Here is a 27,296-nt window from a genome sequence, read left to right as displayed (position 1 = left end):
CCCATCATGTCCATCCCAAGCTGGTTTCTAGTAGACTAAGATCTTGGAAACCCTTGTCAAAGCAACTGATGCTAAAGGGCTCCCAAACCCCTGCACAAATGTGCCTGCAAAACAGATGGAGGGAAACAGTGCACTGGCTCAAATGCTTCATGTGTCAGCTTGACTTTACAATGCAATTTGCATCCTTGAAACTGACAGTCTAGAGGTGGGAGGGGTAGTGTGAGGGAGTGGAATTGAAATTGCCTATTAGCTCACCCTTTCACAACATTAAACAAGAGACCAAGAGAGAAATGGTTCCAACATTTCACCACATGTATTTCTTCTTATGCAGTCTAAGCTGAGAATGCCATGTAAATGGGTCACTGCGAAATGCAGCAATTTAATTTTTTCCAATCAAAATAAGAAACAAACCAGTATGATCTCATTTCTATTAACTTTTGAAGGTTTACAGCAGTTAAGGTATTTTTGCTTCTATGTATGAAGGTTAAAAAAATCATTTTTTTCCATAAAATACAAGAGCAACCAATTTCACCATCGAGTAAAAGTAAAAACTGGGATTCTTGTTTAAATTAGTCCAAAGTGGCATTTAGGACTTAGTTGTAGCTGCTGCGCTGACACCATGACAAACCAAAGTGTAGGGCTGGGTCTGGTTTTGTTTCGGTTTTCTTTTCAATATCCAATGCTCATGGATTAAGTTCTGGAAATGTTCCAATTGTAAGGCAGGGATCTGTTTGGATTCCACCACGGGTATGCTCCTTGGGTTGGATGCTGGAGGGTGAGGCACATTTTGCCGGACCCATGTCGACTACCTAGTAGTCATCAAGGTCAAAAAATTCATCGTCTCCTCCTTGGTATTCCATTCCCTGGAAATCTACTCGGTACCGCAAGATACCTGGAAACAGAAACCAAAGAATAAATCACCTGTGTTCACAGAATGCAGAAGGCCCACTTCACTGCAGAATTATAGAAAGCAAAGAGGTACTGATTAAAAAGTGCTCCTGGCCCAGGCTGGGTAGCTCAGTTGGTTAGAGTGTTGTCTCAATACACCAAGATTTCGAGGTTTGATCCCAGGTCAGAGCACATACAAAAAGCAACCAATGAATGCTTCTATGAGCGGAACAACAAATGGATGTTTCTCTTTCAATCAATGGTGGGGTGGGGGGAGAGTAGTAACATCATTTTGGGATGTTCCAGGAAAGGCCTTGGCCTGACACCTTGGCTTTAAGTTTAGTTTTCCAATTGGCTACTCACCTCCAATTCCACCAAATCCTTTCACAAACTGGGATCCTTCTTGTGATTTATCTGTGACAATTTCCAATGTAGCCCCAAATTTTTTATAGTTGTTAGCAAACCATTCCAGCAGGGGCATGCTCTCAATTAGCTCATGTTCTTGTCCTGTCTTCAGGGCAACCATGAGATACAGAAACAATGGAATTAGAATACATCAAGATTGAATGACCCCCAATCCTACCCCCACCATTCTCCCCCTCATTGTATGTATGCATGTAAATTCCGGTTTCTGGTGACACAAGTGTAACAGCACAGAAATTCCCATTACTTCAAACAACATCACCCCCCCAAGGCTCTAGTCTCAATAATGAAATGTCAACACACTCTTTCCAGTTTTTCAGCATATGGATACTGTTGTCGTCTCTAGAAGCCAGGCTGCTGTAAACTGTCTCTAGGCATTCAATAGCCCAGAAGAGACAAGACAGACCAAAACTGCTTTTTGAGCAGTCTCATTAAAAGAAAAAAATCTTCTCAAAATTGGAGGAGGCTACCACATAAAAGTACCTGTGCCGGGTAGGTGGCACCTTAAGCTGCAGCGATCCATTTACACCAAACCTACAGAAGCCATTTCAGTAGAAGAGCTAATACAGTAAGTGAAAACAGCAGCATAGGTTTCATGGTGCAGGAGAGGCAGATGAAAATATTAAACTACTTAAAAAATAAGGAACCACAACTTGGCCTCCTTCCTTGGAATCAGACTGGTATGTGGCACATAGGAGCCGACCACCTCCTGCTGCCCTCAGCAGACAAATATAAGGTTTGGTTTCCTAGGCAGATGGATGCTCTTATGCTGCCAGTGCTCTAGCATATGGATTTCTCTTTCCTTGCATGTACCACTGAACCAAGAACACAATCACATACCTCTTTGTCTGTGAAATGAGATTTATCCTTCTCTTGTTCTGGAGTTAGATAGAGAATTTTCTCCTCTGTAACATTGGGGGGAAAATGTGTTAACCTGATTCTTAAATACTAATAAGTGTTAAGTCCCATGAGAGGAGTTAGATTAGATGAAAGGGCTCCTGAACTCATTCTATCAACCTTTTTTCCACATATTTATTAGTCAGCATGAACTGTGTCTACTGGGTACCCTGCTCTCATCGTGAGGGAACACTGAAGACATTCAAGATACAGTCCTCCTCTAAAAAATCTCACAGCCTTAAGGAGACATTTATCAGTTCAAATAGAAACTATGTAGGAACATGCTACAGGATGAAAGAGATGGGAATAAGGTACAGATCTGCCTTCTCATTGCTCCTGCATCAGCCATCTCCCCTAATCTCCACCCCAGGATTCCTGAATACACAGGTCAGTAACACAGAGCAACCCCATCTTCTAATTCTCATACCTTCTGTGCCTTGGCAATGAAGAACGTATCTCATTATATCCAGATTTTCATAGACTATTAGAATTTCTACAGCTCCCATTTCTAAAGCCTTTAGTGTATCTTCAACTCCAAAACAGTACTTTCCCGTGTCCTGGCTGATTTCATCAAAGTATCGTCCTGTGATTAGGGACAGGTCAATAAGGACATATATTAAAGTTTTCTTTGTAGATACAGACCCTCTTACACTCAAAATCAGAGATATAGACAGAGATAGAGATAAAGATAGATAGATAGATGATTGATAGATAGATAGATGATAGATAGATAGATTGGGGGGGGGAGGGGGAATAAAAGCCCAACTTAAAAATGAGTAAGTGCCCCAAATCAGTGACAAATACCACTGGTTGAAGCTCCAGAAACTGACTCTAAAGAAGCAATAGCTGGGCCAAACACAGAACCCTTTGGAAATGTGTGTGCTCAGTTAGGTCAGAAACAAAGCCAAACAGCCACACTAATCTTTAATTCAGGCTCTCTACCACTCTATTACAAAGGATAAGTAACATGGGAAGTAAGACTAAAATAGGGTTCCTATTGTCAAAGGGTAAAAATAGTGGAAATATAAACATATTATTAGACCTAATGACTAAAGGAGGACTAAAAATTATTCCACTGAGGAAGATCTTACATAAAAATGCTAAATCTTCCTCTTACCTTTTCAGCGTCGTGTTTCATACAATCATGTATATACATATAAAAACATTTCACAGAATAAGTAAGTAAGTTGCATTTCACTGATACCTATTAATTTCTTCTCTTGAATAAATTTCACGTTGGAGAGGACTTCAGTAGATAACTCAATAGCTTGGTTGAATCCATTTTCACCACCATAGGATATATCAACTAATTTTAAAACTTTTGATTGCAACCTCTGACACACACAAAAAAACATAATTAGTACTTCAAAAACACCTTCACCAAGACCCACTACTTCTTCTTTTCTTTTTTTAAAAAAGACTACTTATTTACTTATTTTTAGAGAGGGAGAAGGAGGGAGAAAGAGAAGGAGAGAAGCATCAGTCGGTTGCCTCTCACATGCCCCCAACCATGGACCTGGCCCGCAACCCAGGCATGTGCCCTGACTGGGAATCAAACTGGTGGCCTTTCAGTTTGCAGAATGATGCCCAATCTACCGAGCCACACCAGTCAGGGCAAGACCCACTACCTCTTAATGGCATGCAAAACTCAGCAATGTGATCAGTGAAGTCTAAAGAGGGAGAATATGGGGAAAGAGCCCAATTTATGCATTAACTTAAATTTCAGTGAGCAACATTGCCGGGATATACTTCCCCAGCTAATCATATCACAAATTCTATTAGTCCTATAAGAGGCTAACTTATGAAATACAAATGAAACTAAATTTCTTGTGAAGGAAAGGGAGAATCATTAGTTTCTGCTATCCAAGTGTTATAGTACAAGACAGCTTCTTTGGTGAACTTCTACTATAATGCTACCACCCCTCTCCCCAAAAGATCTTTGGGAATGTGTTTTATGGTCAAGCCTAAGTTATGAACCAAAAGATCTTCCTGGATTAAATGATTTAGGCTTAATCAGCTCTGTCACATTACTGCTTTACTTACCTCCAAGAATAAATCAGAAAAAGGAAAAAACATCTCCTAGTTCCTTTGAAATCAAACTCCATTTTAAAGCCAAGTATGGCAACCCACTTGACCATGGGCCTCTCCACAGGATCAGAAAGATCCCATTTAAACATGGTTGATTTCAAAAGAAAAAATGTCCCTAAAAGTGCAGGGGAATGTTTCCTAATAAACACCTGAAATTTGCCAACTCAGAGATAGTAAAAATAAAGATGTGCATGTCCTGGTGCTCAGAGGACCCACTACTCCCACCAGAAAATTACACAATGGAGCATTTACTTCTCACCTGATCGAACATATCAGATTGACTTAGTTCGGTTTTAAAGTCAGCCGATCCAGCTAAAACGAGGCCAGCCACATTCACTTTGTCCCCGGAAATGAACAGCTGCACAGCAGTCTCAGCTACTTTCCGAACATAGTTATGTCGCTTCTCCATTCTTAAACGGGCAAAACGCAAGGCTGACTGACCTCCTCTACCTTTGACACAAAAGTGGTGAGAGGGAAAAAGTCAATTATTAACTATAAGATGACCTACTAATTAAAAACTAACTAAATAATTATGCTCTTACCCCAAAACAAGGACAAAGAGAAAAATCACTATTTCTTCAAATAAATTGGTTTGGCATAAACTTTTACTTGTTTCCAGAGAATGACTACTAATTTTCTTGTCCAAAGAACAGCCATAAACACCACTAAGTCATTTCATGACTTGTCCTCTATCATCTAGATATCTGACGCCCCCCCCCCCACACGCCCCAAACAACTTGTTTCCTTATTGCCAGACACAAAGCAAATGGGCTCATATTCTCTTACTGTATTACCGTGTTTCTTTGGGAGATCCACAGTGAATTTGTGCAGGACTTCTCTTGTATTTCCTTGGAGTGTGCCAAAAAGTGCACCACTACCATCTATTACAATGAAACCAAACTTGCTATCATCTGAAAGTAGTGCTGTAAGAGCCTGAAAAGCAAACACAAGTACCATACAATTAATCCCAAAGCTTTGATAGGGTCAAGACAAATTCTGAAAGGACATACACAAGCCCTTTCACTCAACTCAGAATGGTATGAATACCACAGAAAAACCATTTTATGAAGTAATTTACAGACTTCAGCTATCAATATGTAACACAGACAAATCTGAATTCCTGATGCAGGAAAAAGCCAATGATATTGACATGAAGCCTTTCAAGAAAACTGACCTGGGCACATGATTACAAAATCCAGAGTTACAGGATACAAATTCTTTCTAGTTGATTTAGACTGATGGTAGTGTATGAACATAATGTTCAAATTGAAAGTCTAACTTCCAAAAGTTTACTTTGTTACCATGAATAACTCCAACATTAATAAAAGTTCTCATTACAGCAAGTATCTTGTAAATCACCTCTAGAGTACGAGTACACAAGTACAAAACCCAGAAACAGTCTATGGAAAGATCTAGTTTGGAAATGTTTAACTTCTATGTCTTAAGCATCATTAATGATATTAAGATACAAAACTCAATTTTTTAGAAAACTATTTAAAATTTTTATTTTTAGAGAGGGGGAGAGAAACATTAATGTGTGGTTGCCTTTTATGTGCCCCTTACTGAGGACCTGGCCTGCAACCCTGGCATGTGCCCTGACTGGGAATTGAACCGGCGACCCTTTGGTTTTCAGGCCAGCATTCAACCCACTGAGCCACACCAGCCAGGGCTCAATTTTTAAAAAACTTATTGTTGACACTATTACATATGTCCCCACCCCCCTTCCCTCTGGCTATGACCACACTGTTGTGTCTACAGGTTATGCATGTGTTCTTTGGCCAATCCCCTCACCTTCTTTCATCCAGCCGCCTCTCTGTTTTTATTTTGTTCATTAGATTCCACATACAAGTGAGATCATATGATATTTGTCTTTCTCTGACTGGCTTATTTCACTTAGCATATAATCTCCAGGTCCACACATATTGTTGCAAAAGGTAAGATGTCCTTTTTTTATGGCCGTATGGTATTCCATGTGGAAATGAACCACAGCTTTTTTATACATTCATCTACTGATGGGCACTTGGGCTGTTTCCAGATCTTGGCTATTTTATTTTTATTTAAAACAAAATTTATTTATTTATTTATTTGTTTATTTGTTTGTTTGTTTATACAGAGAGGGGAAGAGCAACATCTACCAGTTGCCTCTCACACACCCCCAACTGGGGAACTGGCCGGCAACCCAGGCATGTGCCCTGACTGGGAACTGAACTGGCAAACTTTCAGTTTGCAGGATGCCCATCCATTAAGCCACACCAGCCAGGGCAGATCTTGGCTATTTTAAATAATGCTGCTATGAACATCGGGGTACATACATTCTTTTTAATTGGTATTTTAGGATTCTTAGGATATATTCCCAGAAGTGGGATCACTGGGTCAAAAGGAAGTTTCATTTTTAACTTTTTTGACGGAGCTCTGCACTATTTTCCACGATGGCTGCACCAGTCTGCATTCCTACCAACAGTGAACTATGGTTCCCTTTTCTCCATATACTCACCAGCACTTATTTGTCAACAAAACTCAATTTTACTTAAGAAGTATTATAGCTACTGATTCTGAATTTTTATGGGGAAAGCTCTCCTTCTGGGCTAGCTTAATATCCCTGTATTTCTGCCTCCTGAAACAGCAAATAGTTAAATAGTCCTGAGACTCATAGATGGGCAAGAATTTTCATAACGGAGCCTGAATACCATAAGCTTGGTAGATAACTAATTGCTAGGTGACAGCCTGTTTATCCATTCCATTTTAACTAAAGAAGAAAATAGCTTCTTTAAGAATTGACTAGAAAGCAAATTAATCCCGAAGAATCAAACAAACCATGCTTGATAATTAGCACTAAGACATAAATATTGCACATTAAAAATTTTGCGCTCTGGCTGGTGTGGCTCAGTGGACTGAGTGCTGGCTTGTGAACCAAAGGGTTGCTCGTTCAATTACAGTCAGGGCACAGGCCTGGGTTGTGGGCCAGGTCCCCAGTAGAGGGCCCGTAACAGGCTACCACACATTGGTTTCTTTCCCTCTCTCTAAAAATAAATAAATAAAATCCTAAAAAAAAAAAAAAAGGGTAAAATTATCCACATTAAACAGGACATAAATTGTGTTGTACAGAGGGTGCCACATTCATATCTAGTTATTAACATACCAACTAAAGTGAAAATAAAGCTGGCAAGAATAAATGGTACTTTGGAAGATGAAGCTAACTTAGTAAGTTAAAGCTAGATGACATGAGTATCAGGTACTATTTAATTCAACAAGATTCAAAATCTGCTTTCATCCAATCAGACACAGGTAAGTGGGGAAGGGTGGCAGAGAACCTCCCAATGAAGGTTTTTGCTGGAAGGAGACCGTGATACCCAAGAGAAGAACAGCCTCAACCATCTATGCAACCAATCAAGATCCAACTGGAATTGGTCTTCCTGTTGAGTTAGCAAAAATCACCCATTGCAACTATGTTGACAAATGTCAGTTCTAATTCCACTGTAGAGATTTTCCCCTATGTTGATGAAAAGCCAAGAGACTGAACCAGGAGCCAGCTGCGAATTCCTGATTGGTCTACTGTTGACTGATTTAGGTCACTCTAATGAGGTTTCTTTTCCACCCTTAAAGTTCATCTTTTGGCAGCTCTGTCACTCAAAAATTTCATGTGGGAAAAAAAACTCCTGCAGTCTTGTTACTAAAGATTTTTTCTGATCATGAAAACAAAGGGTTCAACGAATATAGTCAAGTATCACAGATACAGAGTGAAAGGGAGATCACATAGCCAATTATTTCTTCATCTCTAATTAGTTCTCTAAACCTAGCTTACTAGCACTTTACTCAAACATGCTGAATGATGTCTTTCAGTGTGTCATTATAAATGTAAACTCTTATTTTTTGAAAACAGCCAGCCTTAGCCCTGACCAGTGTAGCTCAGTGGATTGAGATAAGCCTGGGAACCAAAAGGTCACTGGTTCGATTCCTGGTCAGGGAACACACGCCTGAGTTGCAGGTTCAGTCTCCGGTCAGGGTGTGTGGAGAGGCAACCAATTAATGTTTCTCTGTTACACTGAAGTGTCCCTTTCACATCCATGTTTCTCTCCCTTCCTTACCCCCTCTCTAAATATAAATCAGTCGATCAATCTTTTTTAAAAAGAAAATAGCTAGACTTATAAAAAGATACAATTATTTTTAAAAGTCTGGCAATTCCTGAAGTTAAACATAGTTATCATAGGATCCAGAAATTCCACTCTTAGGTATATACTTCCCCCCACATAAGAACATGGTCACACAAAAACGTGTACACATTGTTCAGAGCAGCATTAGTCACAATAGCCAAATAGTGAAAATACAATGCCTATCAAATGATGAACAGATAGATGAATGTGGCAAATACCTAGTAATAAAAAGGGATGAAGTATAGCTACATGCCACATTATAGATGAACCTTGAAAACATTATGCTCAGTGAAAGAAGCCAGTCACAAAGGGTCACTATAAGCAAATCTAGAGGTAAAAAATTAGTGGCAGCCCACAGAGAAGGGATCTTGGGGTGGGAGAATGGGAGTGATTAATCAATAGCTAAGCGGTATGGGATTTCTTTGTGGCGTGATGAAAATATTCCATGCTTGAACTTCTTACCTCTGTGTGGAATTTGTTGTCACACAAATACAATGATGTATTAATTGGTTTGAAAGGTTCGAAGTCAATGTTGACTTTCTTTTCCTTTCCTTCTTCTGTTACAATTGTACCACAGTAAACAACCAGGCCATTTGGAGGTACTGCAAAGAACACAAACGATTTCTCTACTTAAACCCACAGCTAATTTCCCTCCATTAACAGAAAATATATCCATAGCCTACAGCCCATACCATTTAAATCGTAATTTAAATAAAGCAGAAATGTCTATAAATCTTTTAGGAAGAATTCTATCCTGGATTTTGAAACTTACTTGAGATGTTTTAATACTAATACTACTTAACTTTCAAACAAGAACAAAAAAGGTTAAATTCCAAGGTCAAACAGACACTGCTGAGAAAGTTAGTTAAAGGAAACATTAGTGACCAAAAGCATCATGGCAGGATCAAAGTAGAACATACCAATATAACCAAGACAGACAAGGCAGGGGGAAAATGATCAAGCTCCAGATTACCTTTGTTATAAAGTTTGAGTCTTTGTTGTACAGATGTAATGGCTCCCAGGACTGAAAGGCGGTTTACTCGTGACTTAATGTTAGATGCAGTTCCAAACTCATCAGCTAACATTTTTGCCACTCGTGAAATCTGGTCTTTGGGAGGAATGATCAATGATATCATACTTGTGCCATTGCTGTGGAAGAAAGAATAACATCAGAGGATCAAGAACCACATAAGTGAAGAGATTAAATTCATGCGTATCGTTAGTAAAGGCAACTAGAGTGAGATTTCCTTAAAATGGTCACTCTCAAAGTGCACAGGAAGATAGGGACCATACCAGTGTAATCAAAGAGCTAAAACACACATTTCCTTTCTAACAGTAGCTCTTAACCTTGGCTGTACAGTAAAACCATCTGGAGAGATCCAGTCTAAGTGGTTCCTTTTCAAAAAAGGTTCCTGTAAGTTGCATTCCTTCAGGTATTGTTCTCATCTCTGACTTCTACTTAGTTTACGAAATGCAAATGTAATGAATGTAATGAGCTCTCTCATTAACAACCAAAAGCATGGAAAATTACTATTTACAAGATTATTTAGATCAAGTGGACTTCAGGCAACCTAGACACTGAAAAACGAGAGTGATTGCCAACGTGGAATGGGGAATAACTGGTAATGGTGATTGGGGGGTGGTGGTGGTTATTTTGGGCTGATGAAAATTACACAGTGGTGATCACTGCAAAACTCTGGGGAGGTGGGGGGGTGGAGAACAAACACAAAGACAAAAAACCCCAGTGAATTGTATACTTTAAAAAGGGGGTAAATTTTATAGTATGTAAATTATATCTCAATAAAGCTGTTATTTAAAAAATCAACGTGAAAGACTCAGTACACAATAGGATACCTTCCTTTTAAAGTCTGTTAGTCTTTAACCTGACAGCTTACTAAAAGAGCCACAGAATGGTTCTTTGTGAGAAATGTTAATTTGTGTTTAAAAAAAAAACTAAATTATCAATTTTATAAGAACAGGTAGCAATATACACAGAAACTAATCTATACCACACATATACTTAGGAAATTCAAAGCCCCAAATCTGCCCCAACCAGATCTAATGGCTGGCTTTTTAATACTACCTATAGTGTACATTTAGCTGATTTATATTCTGAAGGCAGAAGCTGATCTGAGCCAAAGCATGCTAAAATAATGATAATCATTTTACAAAATGTTTCTACTTGTTACTTCCTGAGATTGGTATAGATCATGCCCTCAAAGGTTATGACAAATTTAATCACTGTAAGAATTAGTATCATGGGGAAACGGGTGAGGGCTTTCTTTAAGTAATTGGGAAGACTGTCAAAAAATGCCTAAACTTTCCACTAATTACTGAGCTTGCATAATTTCACAGTAGTCCAACGCATCAACTTTAATAGAATCTGACATATCCAGTGTCCAGTAGAAGCTGGCAAGAAAAGTAAATTAGTAAGATGGGTGTAATGTCAAGTCAAATGGGCTTATGTGCCAAGTGACTAATAAGAAAGATGTGAAGGAGTCAGGGGAACAGTAACAAAAATTAGAGAAAACCCCTATATTAGCTTTGTAATTATAGGTGTTTGAAAATGGAAACATCTTCATATAGTAAACTTAATTTCACAAATAAGTATTCTGGAATTGGTTTCTCCTCAGCATTAGCACTAGAACAGGACTTCATTTACAAAAGACCCCGCCTTCTGAAAGATTTCTCCTAGCAGTAAATTCCACACCTCCTCTTGTCAGACAAGTTTTCTTTACAAGCAGACAAGCTTTCCACTACCAAAATAGTTACTCTCAGACTGCCAACTCATAGCTCCAAACCAGCATTGTTTCTGTTGGGTTTTCTACTTAAAACCTAGAGGCTGGTTCAAAACCTGTGTGATACTTTTCCTAATGAGCATAGTTGATTAATGACAGTGCCAGGTAAAGTATGGTGTGTGCTCTGCTGCCACCCCTTGGATAGGGGAGTAAGTATTCTAGCCAAACCAAAGAATCAAGCAAATTTATGATATGCAGTTTCAGTTGTCATCACTAACAAAAGCAAAATGGTTATAAACAAAGCTGTTTCCAAGATACATTTCATATAAGATAAATCTCCAAAACACCAAACCTGACCCATAGTTATTTCTTCATCTGCATGTTATTCCCAATATTCAGATTGGCTACAATTTCAATATGGTACTGACAAACCAGAGTGACCCAGAACAATCCTTTACTTGTGTGTGTGTATGGGCGCGGGCACACACACACACACACACACACACACACACACACACACACACGTGTATTGCTCTTTAAAATGTTTTTCATTTTAATTTTCATAGCATAACTACATAAAAGGAACTTTTAAAAACCAGGACACTGCCTAGAAATCAAAAGATCAGAAACAAATAAAGTTCTACCTGTGGCCTCATTCCAGTTTCTGAACTAGATATAAAAAGAATTCCCAAATAAAACAAATGGGTATCTTTTATTACAAAACCAAAACCAAACCAAACCCAACAACAGCAGCACCAACAAACTCTTTACAGTTAGTAGGTGTCCTCTGTCCTTTTTAAAAGCAGTGATATATAACAAACACCTTTTCTTCCAGTAATTTATTTTGCTAGGCTTCTATAGAGAAATTTCAACAACAACAACAACAACAACAACAACTCCTCTTTTTGGAGTTAGGATAACCCTACAGGCTGAGGAGGAGAAAAGGAATTTGCTTTGGGAGTGTCTGGAAACACTGGGCAAGTACATTTAACTTCAGACATGGTCTAGACTATAGGTGCCACCTACCCGTCTCTACAAAGAGGTTGTCAACTCATGCAAATGTATAATATGAAAATATACAAGATAATGAAAAAAAGAAGATGGGTAAGTTTGAATACTGACTTTACTGGAAGCTTGTGCTTCCTTTCAGATGAACAATTCTCGAGAGCATATTTCTACACTCTAGAGAGGCTCTTGGAATCTTTAGGGACCAAGGGAGTTATTTCTCAAAAGGGCTCAGTTTTCAAAAGCTGACGTGCTCTGATTTACTGAGTAGTTTCCTAGGAGATGGAGCTAGCAAAGAGGCAATTAGTAGGGAAAGGAATGAGAAGGGGCTACAAGGATAGCAGGAGCAAAGGCTCAGAACTCAGAAAGAGAACAGGCACCAAACCCCAAAGGACGGAAAGTGTGGGAGCATTTGAGATCTCTCCCCCCCAGCATACATCGTTGGTTTGCTCAAATAAACTCTTACAAAAATTCTAAATAAACCCAAAAGGATGGGAAGTTTGAGGCTAGAGAGGATGTTAGGACAAATTAACTGAGTGAACCCAAAATGCCTGAAGGAAATCCTTAAAGCGAAATAATCATGTAGAGAACAAAGCAAGGACTTAAAGATAAGCAACTATTTACTTCCTACTGCAGATAGTCTAAGAAGATAAGCATTCATTAAGCAACTTTACTGCACAGCCACCAGAGTTGGGCACCCTTACACTCACGTCCCAGTAACTTCCGGAGGGAACAAAGTAATGAAAATACCTAAGAACATAATACTGTTATAGGATTCCACTTAAAATGGTTTATAAGTATAGCTTGCAAAAAAAGGGTAGATTTCTAACAAGTTGCTAATCTAAAACACTATACTCCAAGTTAGTCTTAAACTATCATTCCCTTTGAATTTTGACTAATGTTCAAAAAATTACCCTCACAACCTGGCCAGGTGGCTCAGTTGGTTGGAGCATTGTCCTGTATACCAAAAAGTCATGGGTTCAATTCCTGGTCAGGGCACATACCTAGGTTATGGGTTCAATGCCCAGTTGGGGCATTTACAGGAGGCAACTGATCAATGTTTCTCTCTCACATTGATGTATGTGTGTGTGTGTGTGTGTGTGTGTGTGTGTGTGTCTAAAAATGAATAAACATATCCTTAGGTGAGGATTAAAAATAATTATCATCTACTAGTTTCCTTTTGTGACTCTCCCTATCCCATCTGGGGAAAACCTCATCTGTGGATAACCTTAAAAGTTTCTGAATTCATCTTTATTATAAGACACTTCACTGGCAAAGAGGAAACAAGTATTATTAAATGCATGGCTGCTTCTCTACATTTAAAGGTTACTTTATAATCTCTGAGGTTTTCGTATCTTGGTTTTAATACAAAGAGGTTAAAGTTTTTTCCAGGAAAGTTTCCAAACAAAATAAACACTCATTTACCCCACAGGCAAGCCAATCCAAGTTGCTAAACCAGTTTGTGTAAACACCAAAATAAGAGCAAGGAAGATAAATATTTCATTTTAAAGCAGAGTGAACAACCCCAGAAAAGCATGAGAAATAAAGCCAAAGAGCTGCTGACTACATATGCAAACTACACCCTTTTAAATTTTAATATGTTTCACTCGCTATTCAGCTTTGTCACCATATCCCTTTTCTAAAATCAAAGGCACTCATTCCAGAGCCAGTGAATTATGAGGCACAGCCATGATTGACATGCAGGTTGTAAAAGTTGGGAAAAGCAAGACACAACATACAATGTGCTCTAACATAAGGCTTCCAGGGACCTCTGCTCTCATTTTAGGGACACTTTCCCTTATCTAAGAAGGGTTCATCAATGCTTCCAAACTAGAAGTCTAACTTCTGAGAAATAAAACAGCTGGGAGACAGGAAGTAGTTGTAAATAGACTAAATACAGAGAATAAATAAAACCAGACAAAACTCAGGAAGGAAGAGAATTAAAAAACAAATAGCTGACAGTTTTTCTTTCCTTCACTCTCAAATAGACTGTTGAGGGAAGAGTCTCCCCTAGGTTGGGAGGTTAGGGTAGTACCACCAGTTACTCATCCAACCCAAGGTTTCATGGCCCCTGAGCACTATGAACAGGGTGAACATTCATTCCCTCCTTGGAATTGCCAGGACTAAAGGGTCTCTAAGGAAGAAAACTTGAGGTAATCAAGCAAAGCCTAGGCTGTGGTGTCTGTGTGTATGTAACTTTAGGGAGTTCCAGACTTGGATGCAAGGTGCCTTTTGGTCAGCCCTAAAGACAGGAAGACAAGAAAATGTAGTAAGCACTCTTTGATCTGTAAATATGTTATGAAAGCTCATCAATTAAAAACGCTCAAGAAAACTTTGGAAAGGTAGATGTAAAAAAGTGTGGTTTTCACAAGCTTGTCCACTATTTTACATGAGGACCTTGAATCCTTGGGAGAGTTTTCTAAAACAAAACAAAACCTAAAATACACCCCAAAAATCTAGATACAAAAAGAGAGCTCCCTTTCCATTATTCTAATTCAATAGCTCTTGAATAGGGAAAGTGAGGGCGGTGATTGTGGGTAAGAGGGAATCTCAATTTTTAAATACAATCAGATAAATTCTAATGCACAACTAGGACTGAGAATCAATGTGTCTGACTTGCTTTCTACACCTTTAAGTAAGAGGTCTTGATCAGCTGAAGTCAGAGAGACTGCACAACTTCACCCCCTCCTAAAAAGAAAATCCACAGGTGAGTTGCTGTCATTTACTCTAGCACCAACAACCGTGAATTGTCAGGGCTCAGAGATGTACTTTTTCTAGCCAGAACACTTCCCTATGAAATGCCCTGCCATCCATTTCATCACCCTGATTAATAAAAATAAAATTACTTTCAGATTAAGATGAGGAACATTTTAGAGACTGCCTACTACACTCTCTAAGTGGAATTTAGAGTATCTGCTCTCCAAGGAGCTTTCATCTCAATGTCTCCTCACCCTACCCCCACCTCGCACTGGCTGAAGAACTTTTATTACTTTTATGTACAGAAAACTCAACAGTGTATACTTTTATCCCAGGTTGGCAATGTGAGCCACTGACTGTGGACCCAGTGGCAGCAGATCTCATTATATCTGTCATTACAACTGGTCCAGAGAGCTTCCATCAGCTTAGCCAGAGCTCCTTTGTCTTCCTGTGGACCAGATGTCCCATCCTGACTTTCTGCTTGAGAATGCAGTAGGAAACCATTTTACGGTACAGGACAGGCAGGTTAGCTCGATGGCATCCATGTCATGTGCAATCAAACAGCTGGAACTTCTTATTCTCCATCAGGGTGGTGACAGTGTTAACCCCCGCTTGAAAGACAGATGGCCTCTTGGTGGGGTCATCCTCTTTGCTGGCAGTTTTTTTTCTCAGCCAGGGGCCAACAACCTCTGGTCTGTACTTGCGGGTCAGCTTAAGCAGTTGAGTAGCTATTTGGCAGCCCAAGACCTGGGTCAACTGGTTAATGGCAGGAGGCACTTTCAGACACACAGAATAGTGCTTTGTTGCTGCAGCCTAATGTAGTGGATTTATTTGACAAAGTGGGTGACCTTTTCAGCAGAATGTCCTGTCCAATGCCAAAATTCTTGTATCTTCTCTTAAATAGGGGATTTACCACCTTCACGACCTCCTGTTTCATGACAGCAAGGGCCAGTACCATCTTCTTCCCCATAGCCTTTTTTCCTTTCAGCATCTGGTTAGTGCCTAGGAGATGGATGGCTAAGGTTCCCACCATATTCTTTTCAAGTTCACCAAGAATAACCTAATCCTCAGACCAGCCCTGGCTGGTGTAACTCAGTGGACTGAGCACTGGCCTGCAAACCAAAAGGTTGTTGGTTCCATTCCCAGTCAGGGTACATGCCTGGGTTGCAGGCCAGGTCCCTAGTTGGGGGCGTGGGAGGAGCAACCGATCAATGCACTCTTATACACAGACGTTTCTCTCCCTCTCAATAAAACAACAACAACAACAACAACAACAACAACCAACCCTCAGATCATCTCTGAGAGTTGATAAACTAGCCATATTATATGGATCACTAGCTGAAAATCCCCTACTGTCCAATTTTTACAACCTATGTCCTTATTTATTATCCATCATGGGGTTTCCACTTTTCTTCTTTTACCAATTGCACAAAGCTGAGTCTGAACTTTGAGACTAAAGCCATCTTTTTGATATGAGTTTAATATGGGAACAGAATAGGAGGGTGGTTATGAGTGAGCAAAGCTTTGAAAATCAGACAGATTTTGGTTCATGTCCTGTCCTATCTGTGTGACATAGGGAAAATTACACAAATCCCTTTGGGCCTCAGTTTCTACTTACTTTACAAGGTCATGAGGATTCTATTAAGATAATATGTATCCACAGCAAAGGAAACCATCAGCAAAATAAAAAGACAACCCACAGAAGAGAACTTATTCGTCGATACATCTGATGGGGGTTAATATCCAACACTTATAATGTACTTATAAAACTCAACGCAAAATCAATCAAACAAACAAACAAACAAACAAACACCAAAGGATCCAAATAAAAAATGGGCAAAAGACCTAGATAGACGCTTCTCCAAAGAACACATACAGATGGCCAAGAGACATATGAAAAGATGCTCAATGTCACTAATCATCAGAGAAATGCAAATTAAAACCACAATACCACCTCACAATGGTCAGAATGGCTATATTCATAAATTAACAAACAAGTGCTGGGGAGGATGTGGAGAAAGGGGAACCCTTTTCAAAGTTGATGGGAATGCAGATTGGTGCAACCACTGTGGAAAGCGGTATAAATAACACAAAACAATTAAAAACGGATCTGCCTTTTGACCCAGCAATTCTACTTCTGCAATTGCTGGGTCAAAAGAAACCCAAAACTAGAGTAATTCCAAATAACCTAAGTACCCTTATGTTCACTACAGTGGTATTTACAATTGCCAAGATATGGAAGCAGCCCAAGTGTCCATCAGTAGATAAGTGGATAAGACAACCATGACACATTTGCACATCGTACTACTACTCAGCCAACAAAAAAGAAAATTTTACCCTTTGTGACGGCATGGATGGACCGGAAAACATTATGCTAAGTGAAATAAGCCAGTCAAAGAAAGACAAATACAATATGATTCCACTCATATGTGGAATCTAATGAACAAACTGAATAAGCAAAGGAGAGACAGATGCACAGAGAGCAGGTAACAGCTATTCGGGGAGTGAGGTTAGTGGGTGGAGGGATGGAACAAAGAAGGAAAAAGGACTCATGGACATGAACAACAGTGTGGTGATTGCAGGAGGGAAAAGGAGGCTAAGTGGTAATGGAAAAAGTTCAATAAAAATCTTTAAAAAGATTAATGTATATCAAATGCCTAGCATGGATATATAGTGCTGGTATATAGTAGGTAGTGTGCACTAAATGGTAACTAGATGGAACTCTAGCTCCTTGTCTCCTACCCTCCGGCCTTTTAATAGTATAAGTCAGAAAGAATTATCATAGCATAGTTAGAAGGGGGGGAAAGGCACTGTTAATTGGTGTTGAAGTCTTATTTGAATCTCAGTAAGCAGAGAGAGAGAATGCACATGCACTGACCTTGTGGTAGTAGGTGGTGATCACCTTTACTGGATTACAGTACAGGACTTGCTAAAACTTCCCACAGAACAAATGCCCCAAACCAAAAATGTAGTTCAAAAACAATATGGCCAGAACACCCGAAACTATTTTGTAATTTATCATAAGGGAGTAAAATTCATTCCCCTCTAAAAATTTAAACAGTTATACAAAAGCTTAAGTGGGCTTTGTTCTACAGCTATGGCATGGGCTCTGTGTTTTGATAAACCCAGAATCAGTCACTTCAAAGACCTGACCTGTTTTTTCTTCCACCAAGTATGAAACACATTGCTTATACTAGGTCTATACAAGCCTCTTGAGGGCAGAAACTGTTTCAGCATTTAGTGCAAGTTCAAACATTTGATGAATGAATAAATGGTTAATTCCTAACATAAAGCAGCTTCTACCCTAGAGGACAGAGTAACTCAGCTGTCCCAAAATATTTTAGCAGAAAAGTTTACAAAAGTTCATTTTAGTATTATCCTTGAGGTGCTAGGATTACTTATTTATTCAAAACAAAAATGTGTATGTCCGATGGGGTATTACTTTTCTACAAATACAGGCATTTACTTTGTCTTTAAAAAATGTTAACAGCTTCACAAATTAACCTAGTGGAATATTCCACCAGGGAGTAGCAGAAGCTGGAAAATTTCTAGGCTTCTCACATCAGCGCAAAGCCAGGAGATATCAATCACAACCAGCATCAGGAAATCACTACCAGTGTTCTACATGGGACCCTATAAATAAAAATCCAGCTCATATCTTTCTTGACCACTATGTAAGTATGATTCAAATAAAACAAAAGCCATCACCTTTCTGTTAATCTTCTCATATACACATAAGCTTCTGGGAAGGGATTTAAAAGCAATTTATTTCCCTCATCGTGGATGCTCATGTAGAATAAACATGTTTAGTGCCCAAGTTTTTCCTAGAACTGCAAACAGCATGCCTGGTTTTTTCTTTCTTTTTAAAAATTGCTAAGTATTGAGTGAGAGAAGAAAGGGGAGAAACATCCATTTGTTGTTCCACTTATATTTTCATTGATTGATTCTTGTATGCACTCTGACACAGGGATTGAACCCACAATGCTGGTGTATTGGGGTGATGCTCTAATGAACTGAACTACCTGGCCAGGGCTGCCTGTTTTCCTTTTATTTTTGCTCCTTGATTCTGGGCCTCCTCTTTTTAAGAAGGGAATGGGAGATGTTTCTATTCAGCAAAAGAAATACTAATCAAAGAGCAAGGGGCAGGGTGGTATAATAGAATCATAGGCTTTGTCAGAAAAGTACAAACAGAACCTAGCAATGCCCCTTACTAGGTTGTGACATTTCTCTGTGCTTCAATTTCTTTGTCCACAAAATGCAGTAACAACTATCCTTACAGAGCTATTGTAAGGAGTCAAAATGCATGCTACTCAACTAATCTTCAGAAAACTAGTTTCATTACTTGATTAAAACACAACTCAGCTATGAACCTAACTCAGTCTTTCCTGAGGATCCTCTCTGCTTAAATGGAGTCATAAAGCCCTAAGATGACAGAAAAGGGGGTAGTCAGAAAGGAAAAGTTTTTTTATTTTTCAGTAAAAAGTTAAAAATGTCTAGAGATGATAAGGAATTAATGTTTGGGGATCAGTACATTTTTATTACTTGCAAACTAAAGTTTATTTGGGCCGAAAGCAAATTGTTTTGGGATGGTTGTAACCTCTGTCAAGCCAATTTTACCAACAAGGTATACATGTGTCAAGGATCTGTACTATTTCAGTACCCTGACAGCTTACCGACCATCAACCAACACAAAGCTTTTGGATCTCATTTTAGGCTAACTGCCTTTTAATCAAGAATGAGTTACAATTATAATTTCAAAGTTGCAGATCAGTTATAGCTCCACTCCACCAAGGTACCAATGACACTGTATCAGTCAAAAAACACCAATGCCCAAGGTAACATTCTTTGACAATACTTGCCTCTCCTAGGAAATGTGCCTAGTTGCAAAATCTCTTCTGGTTTCTGAAACTTCCAACACTTTATTCAAGAGCCGAATCATCTGCTTACACTACACCTCCTTCAACATGTACTGTGCTATTCTGTACTGATAATTTGGGGCTGAATATGGTTCATATCACTCCAGGGTTGTGTGTCAGACCATGTTCTCATTGTTTACACACTTCTTCCAAAATGTCTAGTGCCCAGCCCTGACTGGTGTGGTTCAGTGGTCTGGGCATCATTCATTCTGCTAACCAAGGGGTCGCTGGTTTGATTACTAATTGGGGCAAGTGCCTGGGTTGCGGGCCAGTTGGGGGTGTGTGAGAGGCAACCAATCATTATTTCCCTTGTACAGCAATGTTTCTCTCCCTTTCTTCCTTCCTTCCTCTCTCCCTAAAAATAAAATCTTAAAACAAAATATCTAGTGCCCAACTCACAGCAGATGTTTGGGGAAGTTTGTAAGCTGACTGGTTAATAGTAAAAATGAATTTGTGGGCTTCATTTTTCATACACCTAGATATGAGTCTGGGGAAAACCTAATTTAGAAGGCCACAGATAAGACATGAAGACAAACTTTTTTTAAAAAGATATTTATTTATTTATTTTTAGAGAGGGGATGGGAGGGAGAAAGAGAAACCTCTAACCTGGTCCACAACCCAGGCATGTACCCTGACCAGGACCCAAACTGGCAATCTCTAGGTTCATAGGCTGGTACTCAATCCACTGAGCCATATTGGCCAGGGCAAACTTTTGTTTTGACTAGATCATTCTTCCAAAGGAGACCTTAGAACCCTGGCTGGTATGGCTCAGTGGGTTGAGTGCCAGCCTATGAACCCAAGGGTCACTGGTTTGATTCCCAGCCAGGGCACATGCCTGGGTGGCACATGACTGGGTTGCAGGCCAGGTCCCCAGTTGGGGGTGTGAGAGAGGCAACTGATGGCTATTTCTCTCACACATCATGTTTCTCTCCCTTTTTCTCCCTCCTTTCCCCTCTCTCTAAAAATAAATAAATTCTTAAACAAAACAAAACAAAAAACCTAAAATGAAAAGAAAACGAAAGGAGACCTTAGAGAATCAAATGAAGACTTACAGGACCAATATCCCCGAGTATGACAAGAAGCACCGTCAGGCATCTGAAAATGTAAAGTCTTCTGAACTAGGTTGGAAGGATGATAATAAGAGTAAAGACCAAGTACTCACTAGATGAAAAGCCACATGTCTGAAAACCAGTGTTAAAATGAAGATATAAAGTAACTTGGAGGGTAAAAAAAAAAAAAAAAATGACAATCAAACATAGAAAGACTCAGAAGGTACCTATCACATACAAATTAAGTAAATGAAAAGAGAAACGACTGGATTAAAACACAGAAAACCTTAATGCCTATTTTAATGTTTTCATCTATAAGAGAATAATAAAGTTATGGCTCTTAAACTCAATTATGTTTTGGGTTGAGAATAAAAAGCAAAATCATTCTTTTTATTGATCTCCATTCATTTAGATTCAAAGGAAGAAAAATATACCTGTTTTGAGAAAGTGAAAAAATAAGAAAAGGAATTTTCCTCTTCTAACAGGCAGTAGGCAAGGGTTCAAAGTGTGCCCAGTAGCATAAGACAAAGTTGTTATCAGAGGGAACTTCATTATGCTCTACGAGGACAATGCCCTGAAGTGAAAAACCTCATGATTTCTAACTGAAAGAGCCTCGAACCTCCCTAATCCCTTCTCCTCCTCACTGAGAATCAGCTGCTGAAGAATTAATACACCTACAGAATGTATCCCAGAAGGTTCTATTCTGAGATCCCTGGAGAATATGGTGGACTGAAAAGAAATTTCTATTGTCCTAAATTCTCGGTTGGACAATTCTAGCAGGATATCTAGGAAAAAGAGTCAAATTTTTCCTTCTGACTCTTCAGTAAGATTAAAAATGATTTAGTCCTGCTATAAAACTGACATTTAAAACTATCTCACAATCAAACACCTTCCCAGCACCAGGAGCTGCTCTGAACACACTCAACCCCAAGCTCCAAAAAAAAAAAAAAAAAAAAAGGGCCCTCTACTAAAAAGGGTCCAGCTGGGGGTGGGGTGGGTGGGTGGGTGTGGGTGTGTGTGGGTGTGAGGGAGGGAGGGGGAGAGGGGAGAGGGGGGGAGAGGGAGAGAGAGAGAGAGAGAGAGAGAAAGAGAAAGAGAGAGAGAGAGAGAGAGAGAGAGAGAGAGAGAGAGAGAGAGAGAGAGAGAGAGGGAGGGAGGGAGGGAGGGAGGGAGAGGGAGAGGGAGGGGTGGGGGTGAGGGATGACCACCTATAACCCAGATTGCAGTAGGCCTTAAATAGTATTCTAATTAGGTACTCTTGCTTACCTAGGAATGTGTCCAGAGTAGGCCTTCCTTTCCTGGAAGGATAAGTATATCTGCTATTACAATGAGAAGTCTGTCAAGAGTTGAGACTCAAAGACAATAATTGTTCATTAGGTTCACAGTGCATAGCACACCAAGCCAGAATACAAGGGCTGTCAGGACAAGTTCAGAGTTGAGGAAGGCAGCCTGTGACACCTGAAGTGGACTGAGGACGCCCTATCAAGTACAGTCTTTTCTGCCCCTCTGGCCTTTACTACCTCTGAAATTCATGGCCTTGAAAACATTCTGAGTATCATTTAAGTGAATGTTCTGTTAACAATTTTCACTTGGGGAAGATACTCTAACACACTTAGTAGTCTTTAATTTACTCAAATTATATTAACAATTTACATATTATTTGTAAGATTTTTATAAACTTATTCAATGATCTCTCAAAATTACTTTTAATTCAACACAATGTAAGAAATCTTGTGGTGATAATAAGAATTCCCTGTGGGAGTGTCTTCGTTACCTATTAGGAGTCCCTTTAGAGCACATCTGGGTTTAGGCTAATTAAGTGACTTAGAGTGGGGCTCCTGGATAGCCTCAGGATGGGACTGGTCACCAGAAAAAACAAGTGTATCCAGGATTGGAACCTTCAGTTCTATCCTTGGACCTTAGGGAAGGGGAAAGGGGGGTGGTATGCTGTAGATCAAGCTCTATAAAATTCCTGAATGTGTTGTATTGATCTTTTAGGCTGGTAAATCCAGGTGTTGCACCCCAGTTCCAAAAGGGTAGAAGTACTCCCAGTCAGACCATTCCAGACCTTGCCCTATGTATCTCTTCACCTGGCTGTTCACCTGCATCTTTTATAGTATCCTCTGCAATAAACCAGTAAACACAAGTAAAGTGTTTCCCTGAGCTCTATGGGCAATTCCAACAAATTGATGAACCCCAAATTTAATTATAAATTAAATAAATAACCCTATAAATTAATAACCAAATTTATAGCCCGTAGGTCAGAAGTAGGGCAGTCTCGTGATACTGAGCCCTTTACCTTGTGGGAACTGATGTTAATTCAGGCACTGTCAGAGTGAACTGAATTGTAGGACACTCGGCTGGTGGCGGCTAAGAATTGGAGAATTGCTTGGTACGGGGAAAAACTCACATACCTCGTATCAGAGTTCTTGAGAGAAGAGCAGTCCCCCTGCCCCAGAGCTACATTTAGAGGCAGGAGACAGTCACATACAGCCAGGTAATTTCTATTTCCTTCAAAATCAAGGTATCTGGAAGTTATTTTTATTTAACTGGTGTGAGAGAAAGAGTGAGGGAGGGAGAGTGAGAGAGGGGAAAAGAGGGGGGAGGGGGGCAGAGAGAGAGAGAGAGAGACAGACAGACAGACAGACAGACAGACAGAGTTGTCCCACCTATCCATCATACATTGGTTGATTCTTGCATGTGCCCCAACTAGGATCAAACCTGAAACCGTAGTGTATCAGGTAGATCTAACCAACTGAGCTACCCAGACAGCGCTACCAATTATTTTAACTAAACAGTAAGCTTTAAAAATACCAAAAGACAAAAGACAACAACCAAATGAAGTTTACAAACTTCACTACTCTTCAAACATGGGTTATCTGACCCAGCCCTCAATATATCTGAAATACACAAGGTTCCCTGTTGCCGATAAGTGAATTATTTTTAACACCCACAGATGTAAATTAACCTTGTCTGTTCCTCTGTCACATTCACCACTGCTTTGGTTAGAACAAACTCTGGTTATGATTTTACTACCTGAATACCATGAAGCTTCCAACATATTTCTGGGACTATTTCTTGCTAGTTCAGGAAACATAAGGAAGAAAAAACCACCCAAATCTCCCACCTACCATTCACCAGCTTTAGTTTCCTATTCAGAATACCGGCAACCACCATTCTATTCACACGGCCTTAGTTCCAGTTTCGGCTAATGCATACATTTATCCCCATTAAACCAACTGTAAAGAATATACCAGGAGAAATCATAAATCAGGAAGAAACTCCCACTAACTTTAAATGGGATTTATATAGCAAAAGAGCTGTTTCATTATTTTACTAGCACACAAACTTATCTGAAATAAAATAGGGATGTCCCACCCAACTTAAATTCAAGTTATACATGTAACACCCCTTTCAACTCACACAATTCTATTAATCCACCACTAAGTTTCACTATCTAGTGCTAACAACCACACATGAACACAACCTCAGTTTTGTCCTGAAACCCAGATTGCCCCCAATATGCAGATTCACTTTTGCCATCCAGTTTCTCTCTGAAGTCCATGACGTTTCTCCTTAAAATATTTTGGCACTTGGTAAGGAAAAAACATTCTCACTGTACACTATGATAATCTGAGCCTGACTGTAATACAACTTGGCCATGAAAATATAACTTTGCTATTCCTGAAAAGAAACCAGTATGTACTGGGAAACTTCTGAAGCAAAGAGAATAAACTTGTTACTCCCTTACTGATACCTAGAGATGGCCAAGATTTTAAATTTTCATGGGCTCACGGTGCAACCAAAACCTGAATAAAAGAAAGTAGGCAAAGTAGGACAAGATTATCAACCACTTTACTTGTTTAGATAAAAACTACTCTCCAGCTATTTTAAACAACTTAATCCTAAAACATCCAAACTAACTTCATCACTTGAAAAAAAAGTTTTAAGAACTTCATTTAATCTTTAATGAACTTTGCTAATCAAAGGGGAAAAGCCTTTAAAAGCTTTAAAGGGGAGCTTAAGAGTTTGAAGTAGCTAGGAACAAATTTAAGAATGAGGTTCCTGAAGCAGTAGAAAGAAATGTTATTTATAAGCAGTGTTATTTCTTCCATGTCATTTCACTCAGACAACAGGCAAATTATAGCCTTGAATTCATAGTCTACACTCCTTCAGAGACCATAATGTATGTGAATTCTAACATGTAAACAGGCTTCCAAATTAAATAAGAGAACAAATCTATAGGTCACAGCCAACTTTACACAACACTGCAACAACTTATAAAAACCATACTCAAAATACAACAGAAGATCCTGGCTAACAGAAGAAACAAAAGAACCTGGCTAATTCCTGGTAGTGTATCATTATGGGTCATGATCTACATTACCCCTTTTGTATAGTATTCTCATACATGGGGAATAATTATTCATTCTATCATGTGTCGCAGAACTATGTGTTCAAATTCCTGTAAGATTATTAACTAGGTCTGAATATTCTATTAAATTCAAAGAAAAACAAACCTAAGAATAAAAAACAAGCTGCTACTTCAGTTCACATTAGAGTAAGCAAAAGCCTAAGTCCCTGAATAGGGCCAAACTTTCAGAAGCTTCATTCCAAGCAGAACTATCACCAATTCATTAAGAAAAGACTATAGCAAACCAGTCTTAATTTGGGCCTTCCGTGGAACTAAGTACATTTACTTCATAAGGTATAGCAATTAAGAGCTTAATAAATCTTACTGCAAATCTATCAATCAAGGCCAAACCTGGGCTGGAAACTAAAATGTTCAATACCTTGGCTGAAAACTTTCGTAATGGCCTAGAACAAGTCACTCCCCTACTCTAAGATTGCTCAGACCCACAAATGTGTCATGTCCCAAACTGTTTTTATTTGGTAGCACTTTCTGTAAGTAAAAAGTTCCCAAAACTGAGAAAGGAACGAAATAATTAAGGAAACCAGAATACCTCTGACACACCTCCCCCCAAAAGAGTAATTTAAAAGTGTGTGTATATCTGTATCTTTATCTATATGTGTGTGTGTAAAACTTAAAAAATAAGTTTTAAGAGACCTTATCCTTCCCGCAGTGAATGCACCTAACAGTTTCTAATCAAAGTTTACAAAAGACTCAAGCCCATCTAATTTAATTCTGAGTTTCAGCAAGCCATTGGGCACTTCTATCCCCAGAAGGTCCAGGGAAGCCAAAAGGAACCTTGTTGCAATTCATATGAGCAGCCCCATAATCTGGATTTTTCCTGGATATACAGATATAGATTCCTCAACCAAAACTTGCCCTACTCCCTCACCGCACACACGTTGGCATTTTCGTTTATAGGTGGGTCCTGGAATAGCTAAAACCAGGAAGTTCCGGAGTAATTAGAGGATTTAGAGGAAGTCATCTTGGAAGAGTTGCAAGACCCAGAGAAATCAGGGGATGTCAGAAAGAGGTTGTTCCTGACCACCTCTCCTTCCTGACCCACGCAAACTTCACCCAACCGGGTCCCAGACACCCCGGAGGAAGAGGCCATTTTAATGAGGCCTGGCTGAAGAACGTGCAAGGAGAGGAAGGGAGGATATCAGGGAAGGGCGTTCGGAAAGGCCGAGCCCTTTCTCCCAACAGCACCCGAGATGGGTGGCAGCACCTGGAGCTCTAAAGAGAGAAACTGGACTCAAGAGCCTAGGAGGGGTACAAAAGTAACAGTGGCCTGCCACAAGGGGGGAGAGTGGTCCGGGCCCTGGGGCCGGGCCTCTTACCCATAAGCGGGGGAAGGACCCCTTCTCTGGTCAGTCATATAGACCCTAGCCCTTGGGTCAGGGACAACTACTCAAAGGTCCAGAAGGCGGGAGTTGGCTAGTGCCTGATTTTTCTCATCCGGCCATGCGGCGCGGGGGCGGCCATCCTGAGGGGTCCGAGTACCAGGAGGGCACGGGGGGGCCGGACGCAGCGCTCACCCGCGGGCCGCCTCCAAGCTCTTAATCAGCTTCTTGATCTTCCAGATCTCCACGTTCCTGTCCGCAGCACTGGGGTCGTCCGCCATCTTCTCGCCTCCTCCTCCCTAGAGCGGCCCGGCGGGGCCCGGAGACACCAAAACCACAGAGTTAGCGCCGCCACTGGGGCAGAGCGGCCCCCTTCCTTGCCACCCCAGAGAGGCCTTCCTCTTTCCGCCCCGCGCGACCAGCCGTGGGGACTTCTGGCCTTTCCCTCCCCCTGGCTTACCTAAGGGCCCAGTCCTGGGCGGCAGCGGCTGCTCCTCCCCGGCGGCGGCTCCGCGGCGGCGGCTCTGACGTAGGACACCGGCTCCCTCTCTCCAGGCAGCTGCATGTGTTGCAATCCGCTCACATGGGGCCTGTGACATCACTTCCTCCGCCAGGGGGCTGAGTGGAAGTCGGCGGGCGGAAGGGAGGGGGCCGGTGCGGAAAAGGGAAAGGTCGGCGCGCGCCGCGACT

The 27,296-nt window shown here is 40.2% G+C and overlaps 1 protein-coding gene and 1 pseudogene across 1 annotated transcript; both read right to left on the bottom strand.

The window, feature by feature from the left end:
- Positions 1-294: 294 nt before the first annotated feature.
- On the bottom strand, positions 295-27,209 carry ETF1 (eukaryotic translation termination factor 1). Its single transcript, XM_045820604.1, has 11 exons — positions 27,067-27,209; positions 26,802-26,905; positions 9,421-9,596; positions 8,910-9,049; positions 5,091-5,229; positions 4,556-4,746; positions 3,413-3,542; positions 2,636-2,791; positions 2,152-2,216; positions 1,252-1,399; positions 295-892 (listed from the first exon to the last, which is right to left on the bottom strand). The coding sequence occupies exons 2-11, from the start codon at positions 26,885-26,887 to the stop codon at positions 810-812; spliced, it is 1,314 nt and encodes a 437-aa protein (XP_045676560.1). The 5' UTR covers positions 26,888-26,905; positions 27,067-27,209; the 3' UTR covers positions 295-809.
- Positions 15,198-15,878, bottom strand: LOC123807642 (annotated as a pseudogene).
- Positions 27,210-27,296: the final 87 nt, after the last annotated feature.

The sequence above is a fragment of the Phyllostomus hastatus genome, unplaced genomic scaffold (genome assembly GCF_019186645.2).
Source record: "Phyllostomus hastatus isolate PE091 unplaced genomic scaffold, TTU_PhHast_1.1 phas_contig_150, whole genome shotgun sequence".
Lineage (NCBI taxonomy): Eukaryota > Metazoa > Chordata > Mammalia > Chiroptera > Phyllostomidae > Phyllostomus > Phyllostomus hastatus.
This window is presented reverse-complemented; position numbering and strand designations above follow the sequence as displayed.

Excerpts from the sequence above, each read along its gene's own strand:
- ETF1 (XM_045820604.1), bottom strand. The coding sequence starts at position 26,887 with ATGGCGGACGACCCCAGTGCTGCGGACAGGAACGTGGAGATCTGGAAG. Across the intron at positions 9,597-26,801 it reads AGCTTGGAGGCGGCCCGCGG|CAATGGCACAAGTATGATAT; the intron begins GTGAGCGCTGCG and ends TTTCTTCCACAG. Across the intron at positions 2,792-3,412 it reads TCAAGAGAAGAAATTAATAG|GACGATACTTTGATGAAATC; the intron begins GTATCAGTGAAA and ends CCCTAATCACAG.